Source organism: Dipodomys ordii, unplaced genomic scaffold (assembly GCF_000151885.1).
Source record: "Dipodomys ordii isolate 6190 unplaced genomic scaffold, Dord_2.0 Scaffold45, whole genome shotgun sequence".
Taxonomy (NCBI): Eukaryota; Metazoa; Chordata; class Mammalia; order Rodentia; family Heteromyidae; genus Dipodomys; species Dipodomys ordii.
In genome coordinates, this window is record NW_012267261.1 from 7,446,391 (window position 1) to 7,461,011 (window position 14,621).

Genomic DNA, 14,621 nt, shown 5'->3' on the forward strand with positions numbered 1-14,621 from the left:
TTTGCTTATGTGGTGCTGAGGAATTGAACCCAGGGCCTCATGCATGCAAGGCAAGTGCTCTACCACTGAGCCACCTTCCCAGCCCCTCCGTGAGACTCTTATCTCCAATAAACCACTAGAAAACCAGAAGTGCCATTGTGGCTGAAGTGGTAGAGTGCTCACCTTGAGTTGAAGAGCTGAGGTATAGCACCCAGGCCCAGAGTTCAAGCCCCATGACAGACAAAAAAAAAGAGCCTCTGAGTTCAAACCCTAGTACTGCCAAGAAAATTCTTTGGATCATGTGTAGATCCTTAGTAAATATAATTAGAAAATAATAATAATCAACAGAGGCCTCTTTCTCCATCTATAAAATGGGCAAAAAATAAAATACAATGGGGATTAAAAAAAAAGAGAATGAGATATGCATGTCAAGTGCATCATCATCTTTTTTTTTTTTGTCAGTCCTGAGGCCTGAACTCAGAGCCTAGGCACTGTGCCTGAACTTTTTTTGCTTAAGGCTAGTACTCTACCACTTCAGCCACAGCACCACTTCTGGCTTTTTCTATTTATGTGGTATTGAGGAATCGAACCCAGGACTTCATGCATGTTAGGCAAGCACTCTACCACTAAGCCACATTCCCAGCTCCATCATCATTTTTTTGCCAGTCCTAGAGCTTGAACTCAGGGCCTGGGCACTGTCCCTGAACCTATTTTGCTCAAGACTAGTACTCTAGCACTTGACAGCACCTCTTCTGGCTTTTTCTGTTTATGTGGTACTGAGGAATCAAAGCCAGGGCTTCATGCATGCCAGGCAAGTCCTCTACCACAAAGCCATATTCCTAGCCCCATCATCAATTTTTTAAAGACAAAGTTTAGCTATGTAGCTCAGGCTGATTCTTGTGATTCTTCAGTCTCAGCCTCTGGAGTGATGGGATTACACCTACCTAGCTTATCAGCATTTCCATATAGATCCATTTTGAGTTTGTTCAGACAGTTTAAGGTATAATTTACATTATAGTAACTACCAAATGTTACCCTCAACAGATGCAAAATTGTGGATCCAGAACTGTACCAGATGAAGGGGTGAACTCATTTCAGACTCTCGGCCAGATGTGCAACCATTGAATCTGAAGAATGGCAGCCAGGTTACTCTGGGGCATCCTCAGCCTACTGCGAGTGCTGTGGTGCCTCCTCCCTCAGACAGGCTATGTGCATCCGGATGAATTCTTCCAGTCACCTGAGGTCATGGCAGGTAAAGCCCCTGGGTATGGGGAAGATCTGGTTGACAGGCTGACTGGGTATTCAGTGGGAAGGGAAGGACGTGCACGTGCTGATGAGCAGTGAGCCCACAGCAAAGCTGTAGCCTGACTGGGATAAGAACTCAGAAATGGGAACTTTGTATCTCCTTTCCGAGTGCCGACCCTGACCTTGTGGATGATATTAATAAAACAACAGCCTCCTAAAATGTCTTCCTGCTGGGCCCAACAGGTCGCTCACTCAGACTGCTGGTATGTTTGTTAGAGGAAAATGAACAGACAACAGAGAAACCAAACCAAAAACTCAGAGAAGCAGGAGTAACCCTGGTTTATTATGCCAGCAGGCCCAAAGGGCTTCCTCCTCCAAACTCTGAGCCCCCAATGTCCAGATTACAAGGTCCTTATAGCATTACTTGGGGGTAGAGAGGGCTGGACTACTAGGGCTGAGCTGGTTGCTGATAGGTGAGTTTAAACTAGGGGAGGGGGTTGCAGGAGAACAGCAGTTAAGTTTAGGTCTGGAGGGGGATGCAGGCACAGAGCAGTCGACATAGGCTTATGGCCGGGTCAACAGTCAGGTAGTCTGCAGAAATCACAGGTCACACTCTGAAGTCACATTCTTTCAGGAGTCTTCAGAAATCATATGCTGTGTTTAGGTTAACCTTTAAGCAAAGTTTTACAAGCTGATGCTTAAGATAATACTATTAGTTTACAACAATGTCAATCTCCCAACTGTTTTCTGGGCTGTGTGGGAGGTCCTATCTCATTGAAGGTTTTTAGGCCAAGCTTCTTGACATCCTCTCCCCCTTTTGATGGCTTTTCTAGCAAGAAGGAGCATCAGTCACCTGTAAGATTTATCTGCTTATATTGAGTCAGGACATCTTCAGTTTGATAGCCTCTAGGCTTGAGCTAATAAAAAGAGTGCCTGTCATAATCCTACTTCTTGTAGGCATGGGAGCAGCCAGCACAGCTGGGACAGGCTCTGGGGCTACCTGTCCCAAGTCCAATACCAGCAACTCTCAACCCAGATAGGCCAAGATCTCTCAATACCAGCAACTCTCAACCCAGATAGGCCAAGATCTCTCAAATGTTGGTCAGTCTGTAACCTCCAAGATCAAATAGACTCACTGCCGAGTGTAGTTCTCCAAAACAGTAGGGGCTTAGACTTGTTTGTTGTCTAGGGAGGCCTCCCACACCTTACCACTCCAGACTTACTGACATAGAACAGTACTCTTCCCCCAGGAAAGTGCAGAGGCAAGAGGACTGGGCTCAAGGGTGTACCTGAGGTTGTATGGTAGGTTCAGTATTGCCCCAGGCCCGCATATCCAGTGGCTCTCACGTGAAGGCAAAGCCAGCAGTCCTGAGCCAGATCAGTATTGGTTCGATTAAAAGCCCATGGGTGGCAATGACTAGGGATAGGATTCCAAAGGACTTAGGGAGGACATGGGTCCCTTGCCATTCTGGAGCCCCTGTCATAAGGCTTCCATGAGTGAGGGCTGAGTCATCGACCTGATCAACAAAGAACTTTTGTACATGGCTATATTGTCCCAGGTCACTACTTCTGGCATAGGTACTTATTCCTGAGATCTTTCCAGTGAACCAGCCTGCATCAGCAAGGCTGCTAACAGTGAGCTGGATGCACTGCAATGAGTCATTAGATCCCAGGTGTCAGGGGCTGTCCCATGCCATGCATTCCCATCAGTGACAGGGCATGTGGTGTTCACAGGAAGATTTCCAGGCCACATTTAGTTTTCATGGTTAGAATACCACCGTTACCAGAACAGGTTCTCACAATTTAAATTTGGCTTTATGGCCAAGTAAATTGGAGCGTTGCTGAGCTTTTTCCAGTCCTCCATGTGGTTTGGTTTAGAATTTGTTTGCTTCCCTCAATTACAGAGACTGGAGCCATAGTAATGCAGAGCCAGGAGGCCTGGGGTGCACACTGTCATATGCCAGAGGCATCTTGGTGCCCCACGCCAATATCTGACGGCTATAACACTTCCCACAGCAATTCACTACAACGGGGCTCACAGCACTTTATGCTTCCAGTCCCAACCCTGAGATGCCATAGTGGTTAGACCTACAGCAAACAGGGTGGCCACTGGACCAATTAGCAAAAACAAATAGGGGTGGCAAGAAGGAGTCATAAGGTCTTGATGGACGATTCCTCAGTCTTTTGCCTTGTGTTGAATAACAAGCTTCCAGGGTGTGGTTGGAGCAGGGCTGGTGATCTGCAGAAGACTACTAGGCAATCTTCTGGATTTTCAGGTTGAAAGGGCTCGCTGGGCCTCAGGCTGTCTGCCACTGGTCAGGATGATCAGGGGCTGTTGCCTTCTCCATCCAGAAGTAGTGGGTCTAGGGAATGACACCTGCAACTTTAACAGTGATTGGGGTATCCAATATTACCGTATGAAGGACCATCCAGGTCGGTTGGAGTGGTTCCCTTTTCTGATCTTTTCTCCATACCATATCACCTGGCTGGTAAGTGACATCAGTTTCCCATGGAATAGGACCTTCTGTAGGATATCTAGAGAAACTAACGTCATCCCCAAGGCCTGGAGATGTCTGGATATTCCCAAGTCCTCCATATGTTTTAGCTCTCCCACCCCTTTGCCTGCCTACTATAGGAGGATACCTACTATTAAAGATTTCAGAAGGTGAGTACCCAGAGGGCCATAGGGTGCAGTATGCCCAAAATAAGGCAAAAGGCAGCATCTGTACCCAAGGAGACTGGGATTCCTGACACAGTTTGGCTGTAGTTTTGAGGGTTTGGTTCATGTGCTCAACTTTCCTAGAGCTCTGGGAGCCTATAGGCCCCATACCTTGGCGATGCCCTAGGTGACTTTGGCCTAGAAGTCCAAAGAGGACTTTCAAAGAGGAAGACTACACCTGGGAAGAACTTCTCTCAGTAGGCCTTTCAGCCCTTCTTGTACCTTCTCAATGGGAGTTGGACATGCTTCAACCCATCCCAAATAGGTGAAGACCAGGACCAAGACTTCTCAGTCTTCAGTGCATGGCACCCACTGCTTGTATACCTGGGCTTGGCCTGGTTCTCTGGTGTGCATTATTTTTTTGCACATGTGGTATATTTTTTATATTTTATCGTAAAGATACTGTACAGAGGGCTTACAGTTAGTTACACGGTAAGGTAATGAGTACATTTCCTATTGAGCATTGTTATTTCCTTCACACCACTTATTTGGGTGCATAGTATAGGTAGCTTTGAAATGAAGTAGTATCTACTTAGGTTTTCCATAGGTGTTTTCCCCAGATGTTTTAGTTTGTATTTTTTTCTGTCAGTCATGGAGCTTGAACTCAGGGCCTCACTGTCCTTGAGCTCTTTTTGCTCAAGCTTAATGCTTTACCACTTGAGCTACAGAGCCACTTTTGGTTTTCTGGTGGTTAACTGCAGATAAGAGTCTTATGGACTTTCCTTTCCAGGCTGGCTTTGAACCTGTATTCTCAGATTTTAGCCTACTGAGTGACTAGGATTACAGGCATGAGTCACCAGCCCCTGGCCATGATATTGTCTTATTAAAAGAACGGCTATGGCACCAAAGCCTAAGAGTCTCTGGTCAGGCAGCTTCCACCAGCTCTCTTCTTCCTTCATCCCCTTTTCATCTCTTGCCCATTGCTCCTCCTACTTGATGTAAGTGGGGACAGGAGGCAATTCTGGGGCCAATGCAAGTTTGGTAGTTTGTTCTGGCTCTTCAGGTGAGCTCAGCTTTTTGCTGCCTCTCGTCACCTGGTCAGCCAAGTAGTTACCCCTGATGACATGATCCATGCTCCGATGCCCCCCCTACAGTGCACAACCCTCACTTGGGATGGTTCCCAGACCACTCCTAGCAATCAGATGATTTCTTCCTTGTTTTTCTCTTCTTCTACTGTAAGCAGTCCTCTTTCCTTGCAGATTGCTGTATAAATGTAGTGAAAGCATACTTGGAGTCCATGAAGGGTTTTTTTTTTTTTTTGGCGACTGTGGGCTTGAACTCTGGGCCTGGGTGCTGTCTCTCAGCTTTTCAGCTCAAGGCTAGTGCTCTACCACTTGAGCCACAGCGCCACTTCCGGTTTTCTAGTGGTTTATTGGAGATAAGAGTCTCATGGACTTTCCTTCCCGGGCTGGCTCTGAACCACGATCCTCAGATCTCAGCCTCCTGAGTAGCTAGGATTACAGGCATGAGCCTGTTTACCTGTGTTTTTCCTGCATGTGGTAAGCCTGGATTTGTGTGCAGAGTTCAGCTTGCCATGCAGACCACCCCTGGGGCAGGCCTTCTGCCTGTGTGATGTCACTTATGGTGGTGGACACAAACCCAGCTTTTGTTGTCCCACTTGGACAAAGCTACTTCCAACTGTGAAGAGTTCAAGTTCTGGGTTTGGGAAGGAAATATAACACTGATCTCTTGTCCCAGGGAGAGCTATCAACCTCCCTGATCAGGACTGTTGTAGCCACTAAGGCCATCCTGATGCTGCCAGGTCCAGGCACTTTTGACAGTCCATGAGCTGTTGCCATGGGCACACAGTCTGGGTAAGGACTCCCGGGGCTGTGTGGCTATTTTCATGGATGAAGAGATCAAATGGCCACATTATGTCAGACAGTGCCTTCCAGCACTGTTCCCACATGGGGCTCACCCAAGAGCAGGTCATCTACATACTGGAGTAGTGTAGGTGTCCTGGGAAGGTAGACACATCTGTTGCCAGGGCTTCCCCAATATTGTGGATGATTTTTTAATTTTTTATTGTTATTATAAAGGTGATGTGTGTAAGGGTTACAGTTAGATAAGTCAGGTGAAGAATATATTTCTTTTTGGACAATGTCACCTCTTCTCTCACTGTGGGTGAGCTTTTGAAGCCTATGGCAGCCTGATCTAGGTCACCTGGGTTTTTCTTTCAGTATCGGGATATTCCCATTTGAAGACAAATGGTGGCTGACTGACTGGAGCCATGCAGAGGCAGAAGAAAGCATCTTTCAGATCTAGGTTGCTTGTGGAGGCAGGAGAATCGGGAGAATACAGTGATGGGTGCAACATGACAACAGCACTGCTGATTGCTTGGAGGTCTTGAACAAGTTGGTAGTCATTTCCAAATGCTTTCCTGACTGGGAGGAGTGGGTTTGTGTGGCTATTGGCATTCAACCACTGTGTCTGTATCTTTGAGTCTCTGGAGATGAGCCTGGATTCCTATTCATGCCTCCCAGGCTATCAGGTATTGCCTCAGCCTGACAGGATAGATACAAGGTGTGAGATCTACCACTGTGGGGGCATGATTGTAGGCCAGGCCAGGGGGAGGCCCTTTTCAGCCGAGACTTCTGGAAAAATCTTCCACTAGGCAGATGGGCTTGTCAGGCTCTGTTCCTTTTGGTGACAGGGAGCAGAGCAGGGTCACACTCTGAGGTCACATTCTTTCAAGAGTCCTCAGAAATTATGGGAATGTTAACCTTTAAGCAAAGTTTTATGAGCAGGTGGTTAATAGTCATGGTGGTTTACAACAATGGCAGTTTGGGAAACTGCTGGGAGCAGTTTTCTGTACCATGCAGGAGGCCTATCTTATTTCAGGTCTCTGCCTCATGTCAGCCAAGCTCCTTGCCAGGTTCTCAGTGAGATGATTTGAGTTGGGCTTTCCCAGGGGCCAGAAAGCTTAACAGGATGTGATTTGAGGCAGTGACACTTTTCTCCTGTAGGTTCCCAGAAAGAGTGCCTACTCCCTTTAAGATCACGTTTTGTAAGTCATATACTTTTGCTCATTTATATCTCTTCAGTCAGAATGTACTACGTCGCTCATCTAGTTGCAAGGGAAGCTGGAAATAACCTTTATATCTGACCAAGTGCCTGCTAATAAGACTAAAGAAGAAAGGGGAAACAATATTTGGGAGACCTCCAGCTAACTCTGTCACAGTGTTCAACGGTGGATTTCTTTTTAAATTTCAGTAAGGATTTATTTCAGCATAACAAACTTAAAGCAGGGAGAGAGAGAGAGAGAGACACTCCCTGCTCCCCAAGCAGGAAATGGAAGTTAAAGACTCCAAATAGCAGATGTTACCTACTACCTTTACTCTCTCTGAGCTGGGGTAATACATGTGGTCATGTTGTCTAGCAGCCCCCAACCCTGGGTAGCCAATATGAGTGTTACTCATTCTTAAATATGGAGATATTGCTGAGTGCCAGTGGCTCACCCTTGTAATCCTAGCTGCACAGGAAGCTGAGATCTGAGGATCAAGGTTCAAAGCCAGTCTGGACATGAGATTCTTATCTCCAATTAATCACCAAAAAAGCAGGAAGCTATGGCTTAAGTAGTAGAACACTAGCTCAGGCACAGGTACAAACACACGGAGATGTCAGGCACACACACACACACACGGAGATGTCTCTGGATCTACCCAAACCATCAACAGGCAGGTGAGTTTTAGGGCTTCCTTTCTCAGATATGGTTCAAATCTTACTACCCATTAAAGAGTTGCCAGGTTTAAAGGGCAATTTTAGACAGCTAATCCCCTTTAGGTCTCTCAGTTCTTATAATTAATAATAATAGCTATTGGTAGTATTAGGTTTAAACGCAAGGCATTGCTGTTGCTAAGTAGATGCTCTACCATTTGATCCATGCACACAGCCATAAATTTTGGCAGTTGTGTGTGTATGTCTGTGGTTTTTGAGAGTCTTGCTGAATATTTCAGGCTCGCCTCAAATTTGTGGTCCTCTTGCCTCAGCCTCCTAAATGTTGGGATTATAGGCGTGTGCCATCATACCTGGCTTGAATACATTACCCTGTCTGTTTCTGGTCATCACTCTCACACCCCTCTCTCCAGAGACACAGACAAACTCCATCATAAAGATGGGTGTTTGGCTCTGAGATCCCGAGAAGAGGAATAAAGCCTTCTTCTGTTCCTCCTCACCCCTTTCCCAGCGAACACTGTTACCTCATTTCCCAGGTGTGGTTCTTTCTGCCCTCTCCACAAGGTGAGGCCTTACCTACCTACCTTGAGTTTCCTTCCTGTACAACAAACTATCACACGCCTAGCAGTTTACAACTTCACCCATTTGTTGGTTTGCAATCTGGCTCCGGTTCTGCTCTGCTCAAGGTACCACTAGGTTGAAATGAATGGATAGGCCTGAGTTTTTGTTTTTAATTGCCAGTCCTGGGGCTTGAACTCAGGGCCTGGGTACTGTCCCTGAGCTTCTTTTGCTCAAGCTAGCACTCTACCACTTAACCAGTACCACTTCTTTTTTTTTTTTTTTTGTCAGTTGTGGGGCCTGAACTCTGGGCCTGGGCGCTGTCCCTCAGCTCTTCAGCTCAAGGCTAGCACTCACCACTTGAGCCAGAGCTCCACTTCTGGCTTTTTCTGCTTATGTGGTGCTGAGGAATCGAACCCAGGGACTCATGCATGCGAGGCAAGCACTCTACCACTGAGCCACCTTCCCAGCCCCCCACTTCTGTCTTTTTGTGTGTATGTGGTACTAAGGAATTGAACCCAGGGCTTCATGCATGCTAGGCAAGCAGTCTACCACTAAGCTACCTTCCTAGCCCTGGGCTGAGTTCTTGTTTGGCAGTGGTGGGGGAACAATGGCTTCCAAACTCATTGTTATTGGCAGAATTCAGTTCACACAACAGTGGTGGCTATTTCCTCACCATCAGCGCCTGGAGGCCACCTGCATTCCTTGCTAACAGCCTCTTCCATCCTAGGAGGTAAAAGAATCACTGAATCATTTTCATGCTTTCGATCTTCTCTTGCCTCCTCTGTATCCAGGTGGAGAAAATTGCTCTTCCAGAGCTGGCTTAGTCAGGTCAAACCCACCTGGGCATCTCAGTTTCAGTCAACTTCTCCCATAAAACGTACCTCATCAAGGAAGAAAAGTCCACTTGGTCCAGTCTCAGGGGTTATGCAGGAGTGTCTACTAGTGGGCAGACAAGCTGGGGGTGTACACCCCTGAGCTTAGAACTGGCTCACCTCTGCCTCTTTCTCTGCAGAAGACATCCTGGGAGTGCAGGCCACACGGCCCTGGGAGTTTTACCCCAGCAGCTCCTGCCGCACGGTGGTCTTCCCACTGCTGACCTCAGGCTCAGCCTTCTGGTTGCTCAGGCTCTGGGAAAAGCTGGGTCCATGGCCTGGCCCGGTGAGTAGCTATGTGCTGCTGGTGGGGCCCCGGCTCCTCCTCACTGCCTTCTCCTTTGCCCTGGATGGGGCTGTGTACCAGTTAGCCCCTCTGTGGGGGGCAGATCGCTGGAACGCCCTGGCCCTGCTGTCTGGCTCCTACGTCACCCTGGTTTTCTACACAAGGACCTTCTCCAATGCCATCGAGGGACTACTCTTCACGTGGTTGCTGGTCCTGGTGTCCCCTCATGTGGCATGGAACCCCATGCCCAACAAGCCTAGCCCAGGGCCACAGTGGCACAGCTGGCTTCTTGGGGCCATTGTAGCTGCTGGCTTCTTCAACCGGCCCACTTTTCTGGCCTTTGCTTTAGTTCCCCTCTTCCTCTGGGGCAGTCGCAGAACCATGAACCCTGGTTTCAAAGCATTGACCTGGGAGGCACTGGCACTGCTGCCTGGGGTGGCCCTCACTGCAGTGGTGTTTGTAGTCTCAGACAGTTGGTACTTCTCCAGCCTCTCTAGATCCAGTAGCCTTGTCCTTACACCCATCAACTTCTTGCACTACAACCTGGACCCCCAAAACCTCGCAAAGCATGGCACACACGCGCGGCTCACTCACGTGGCAGTCAATGGCTTTCTGCTCTTTGGTGTGTTGCATGCTGAGGCGCTGCAAGCTGCGTGGCAAGAGCTGCAAGTAGGCCTCCGGGTCTTTGCGCAAATGGGCCTCCAGAGGACACCAGGGGCCAGGGATCTGCTGTGGAGACCCAGGTCTTACCTTCTTCTCCTCTACTTCATACCCCTGGCCCTGCTATCTGCCTTTAGCCATCAGGAGGCTCGGTTCCTGATCCCCCTCATCGTGCCCTTGGTTCTGCTCTGTAGTCCACGAATCCGACCTGTGCCCTGGAAGGGCACTCTGGTCCTCTCCAATGCCCTGGGTGCCTTTTTCTTTGGCTGCCTGCATCAGGGGGGCCTGGTACCAGGTCTAAAGTACTTGGAGCAGGTGGTCCACACACCTGGGCTCCCAAGTGTGTCTACCCACTACACACTCCTCTTTTCTCACACCTACATGCCCCCTCAGCACCTTCTACACCTCCCTGGTCTCCACTCACCTGTGGAGGTGGTGGATATGGGTGGGACTGAGGACTGGGTCCTGTGTCAAATGCTGAAGAACCTCACCAGACAACCATCCTGCCAGGTAGCTGGTGGGCCATGGCTCTGCCGCCTCTTTGTGGTGACCCCTGGGACCACAAGGCATGCCGTGGAGAAGTGCAGCTTCCCCCTCAAGAATGAAACACGCATGTTTCCCCACTTGACCCTGGAGGACCCACCAGCCCTATCCTCACTGCTGAGTGGGGCTTGGAGAGACTACCTTAGTCTTCACATCATGGAACTGGAGAAGACATCTGAAAACACGACAGAGCAGCTGCTGCCCAAGATCCAGCCATAGGAGGTGTCACTTCACCTCCACAGTTATCTGGGCTGGAATATTGCAACAAGGCCCTGGTTCTCCTTCAGGATTCCCATTGTCTCCTCTCTAGGCACAGCCATTGATGGTTTTGCTTTCTGAGTGAGCTCACGTACCTTTCCCTCAGACACCAAAGATCTAACTAGTCAACAGTCCCAAAGCCAAGCTTCCCAAAGAATTCCACTATAACCAATGGCACTGTCTGTTCCTGTCCTGTTCCTTTTGGCCACTGTAATGTTTCAAATGTATAATAGCACCTGGTTGTGAAAGACAATGAACTGCTAATAACATTCCTGAATGACCTCTCAAACTTTCCACGATGCCTTAACCGCTTGCTATCATGACAAGGTCAATGGGCCTTCTAAACACTTGGGAGACATAGTAGTGGAGTGAACAGGTAGCTGGGATTCAGAGGATCCAAGATCGAATCCCTGCCATTCACTACCTGTGATTTTGCGAAAGCCCCAACTCACTGCTTAGTCTACACAACAGATCAGAGGAACTCTGAGGTATCCACTGCAAGTACTGTCATTCTTGGAGTTACAGTATGTTCTCAGGCTTGAAGAGCATTTCTCTCACAAGCTCTTAAACCATACAAGTGGAAATTATGTTATTTAAGGCTATTTTGGTGCCTACTGTCACAGTATTTGGTTATTCCCCAAACAAGTAATTTTGAAATTTTTCTCCTTTTCTCCATAGTCTTCTACTTTTCCATCCAGTAAGTGGTAGGAGTCTCTAGCCATTTCTGTTCCTTGTCTTTAAAAATTACTCTCCCAGGGCCTGGGAATGTAACTTTTTGGTAGAGGGCTGGTTTAGCATGCTCAAGACTCTGGGTTGAATCCCCAAGACACACACACACACACACTCACACACACACTCACACAAGCACACAAATTATTCTCCCAGAGTAAGGAGCCCAGTGTTTCCCCTTCTGACCACACACACTGTCTTACACCCTGTCAACCTGACCCTGTGGAAATTAAGACCACATGATGCTCAGTAGCTGGTAAAAGCCCATGTTTCCTCTATGGTTTCAAATTTTCTAGATTTCTTGATTAGGGGTTGGGAATATAGCTCAGTGGAAGCGCACTTGCCTAGCCCTGAGTTTACATCTCAGCATCGGAAACAACAAATACCAATAAGGCAATGAGATTTCATGATTAACTCAGAAATTTACTGAGGAGCCTCAAAAGAAGTTGATGGGTGTAAGGACAAGGCTACTGGATCTAGAGAGATCATTACATAGATCATTACAGAAAATTACATAGAATATGGATTTCCTAAACATGGGAAGCTGATAGTAGTTTGCATCCTAGATCTTCAAAACTGGGGAATAGGAATTCTGCTAGATTGTTTCATGGTAGGTAATAATAATTTCACTGCCCGGTGGTAATGGAAAAGGCAGGCCCAAAAGACCAGGGGAAATACTGCAGAGGACTGTAATTAAAGACATGGGTCCTGGAGCCAAATGGGTGCCTTCACTCTACTGCAAAGCTTTGGGCAACTTGAGAAATGGCCATTTTCTCCCATGTCTGTGGTTGTAAGAAGCGAGACAAGCCACACAGAATGTAATTAGCAAGTGCCAGCACAGAATAGACACCCAACATGTTGATAAATACTAACACGAACCTACAACCCCCAGTATTCCTAATCCATCTTGTCGGAGAAGTACCACGCTTATGCTTACGAGTAAGCTCACACGTTTAATGAGAGAATTTGGCAGCTGAAGGCTTGTCTTTCCACCCATCGTCTTAAATCTTCCCTGGAATCAGCACCCTGCTGCACCAGTGCAGTCCCATTAGTAGAGGGCAGGCAGGCAGGCTGGCTGTGGGTCCATGGCTGTCGTCCGTGCGTCGTTTGGGTCCAGTCTATATTTATCTGCCAGACTTAGGGAATCTTTCTCCAATCTCGGGGCTTCAACGTGGATATGGGTTTGGCCAGAATTCTTAGCGAGAGGTCTGAAGGCCGACGACCTCAGAATCCGAAGGCATGCGCGGGGCCCTAGAGAACTCCTTCACGCCAAGGTCAGGATCGAGCAGCGAAGGGAAAGTCGGTGACCTCAGCCAGACCCAGCCACAGATCTTAAGAGCGTGTGCCGGGGCGCTTCTGGCTAGCCGGTGGTGGTCGGGGACGGTCCCGGAGGCCGTCGCGCAGTTCCTGGGCGAAGGCGTCACGGAAGCGTACAGCGCGGCGACCCAGAAAGCCCGCGGGGCCGGCCGCGAGAGCGCGAAGGCGGCGGGCCGCGTCCTGGCCTCGCAGCTGCGCGTGGAGGAGGGCGAAAGCTGTGAGCTGCGCCGCGCGCCGGATAGGCCGAGACTCCGACAGCCGCTCCACCAGCTGTGGGCTGTGCAGCAGAGCTGCCAGCAGCCGCCGGAGAACCATCCTCCCTCACCCTGGAGCGCCGGAACCCGGTACGCTGAGCGTCCGCCTTCCGACCGGCCGTGTGGGACGTCGGACACATCTGCGTCCGCGCGGCGAGATGACGACACGACCGTGCTCTGATTGGACGCGATGACTCCCACCTCCCGCCGCCTTCGGCCTAGGTTTCCGCTTCCGCCTCGTCGGCCGGCGTGTTTCTCGGGCCCTCGTTCCTGTCCGCCTCTCGGCGCTATGTCCGGCGGCCTACTGAAGGCGCTGAGCAGCGACTCCTACGTGGAGCTCAGCCAGTACCGCGACCAGCATTTCCGGGTGAGGACAGCGGGCCGCGAGCGGGGCCAGCCTTGGGTCCGAACTCTGAGAAACGGTGTATACTTGTCTTACTGGGTCGTCCCCGCTCTGCCGGCGTCGGGAAGCGCGATGGGGGCCCCGGGGCCACGGGGAGGCTGCAGCTGGATGCCGAAGCGTGTTTGGATAAGGCACCTTGTCTCCTAGGGAGTTAGGAGCTCGCTTGTTCATTCTCTGGCTTCCATTGTCTACCTAGGCCAGTGCAGGAGGCTGCAGCCATGGGAATAGCGGGAGCGCTGTCTCCATGGGCGAAAGTGTGTGGTGAGATCACTCCCAGGGTATGTGGAGGTGACCCTGGCACTGGAATCTCCGTCTTTTCTCCTGTGGGATGGTGCTAAACATTTTACTTATGGGCAGAAGACTCCCAGCTTGAGTTCTGTCTCTCACTGGAGGAAGAGACAGGTCTGGCTAGACACTTTGAGAGTGTCCGGATGTCAAGATCAGAAGAGGGAAATTACTTGCAGAGCTGAGACTTAAATCTCCCCAGACCTGAGGAAAAATTTAAGTTTAGTCTATGTCATATATACATAAGTACACTATGTTATAGTGTATTTGCTTTATGGAAAATGACTACATGTGAGCGATTTTGTATCAGTAAGGGCCGGGGTGGGACAGGATGGAGCACCACTCAAAAGTTAAGTATAGGGGCTGGGAAGATGGCTCAGTGGTAGAGCGCTTGCCTTGCATGAATGAGGCCCTGGGTTCGATTCCTCAGCACCACATAAGCAAAATGAAAAAAGCCGGAAGTGGCGCTGTGGCTCAAGTGGTAGAGCTCTAGCCTTGAGCTGAAGAGTTGAGGGACAGCGCCCAGGCCCATAGTTCAGACCCCACAACCAGACCCCCCCCAAAAAAAAGTTAAGTATACTTAAGTGCTATTCTGAAGACTTCCCATGGGCCAGGGGCATGGATTAAGCGATGGAGCACCTGCTCTGTCCCAACCTCACTTTTGGCCATTACGTAAATAGATTATGTATGTATGTTTGTAAAAACAAATAGAAGCCTTCCAAGACTAAATGGGAAAGTTCTATACCCTAAGGAACTCAATCCTTCCTGATGGCATGTAAACGGAAACAAGGTCAAGGCTAGAGCACTCTACCATTTGAGCCACAGTCCACTTCGG

General features: G+C 49.1%; 2 protein-coding genes across 2 annotated transcripts in view; both read left to right on the forward strand.

Moving 5' to 3' along the window:
• The first annotated feature begins 1,028 nt into the window (after nucleotides 1–1,028).
• On the forward strand, nucleotides 1,029–11,079 carry Pigz (phosphatidylinositol glycan anchor biosynthesis, class Z). Its single transcript, XM_013019374.1, has 2 exons — nucleotides 1,029–1,231; nucleotides 9,192–11,079. Exons 1-2 carry the CDS (start codon nucleotides 1,114–1,116, stop codon nucleotides 10,757–10,759), a joined length of 1,686 nt encoding a protein of 561 aa, XP_012874828.1. The 5' UTR covers nucleotides 1,029–1,113; the 3' UTR covers nucleotides 10,760–11,079.
• A 2,247-nt stretch (nucleotides 11,080–13,326) lies between these two features.
• The window catches only part of Ncbp2 (nuclear cap binding protein subunit 2, 20kDa), a 12,918-nt gene continuing 11,623 nt past the window's right edge, over nucleotides 13,327–14,621 (forward strand). Inside the window, exon 1 of the mRNA XM_013019493.1 lies at nucleotides 13,327–13,465. Within this exon, the coding sequence (XP_012874947.1) occupies nucleotides 13,388–13,465 (78 nt within the window). The 5' untranslated portion in view covers nucleotides 13,327–13,387. The remainder of the gene's footprint in view (nucleotides 13,466–14,621) is intronic.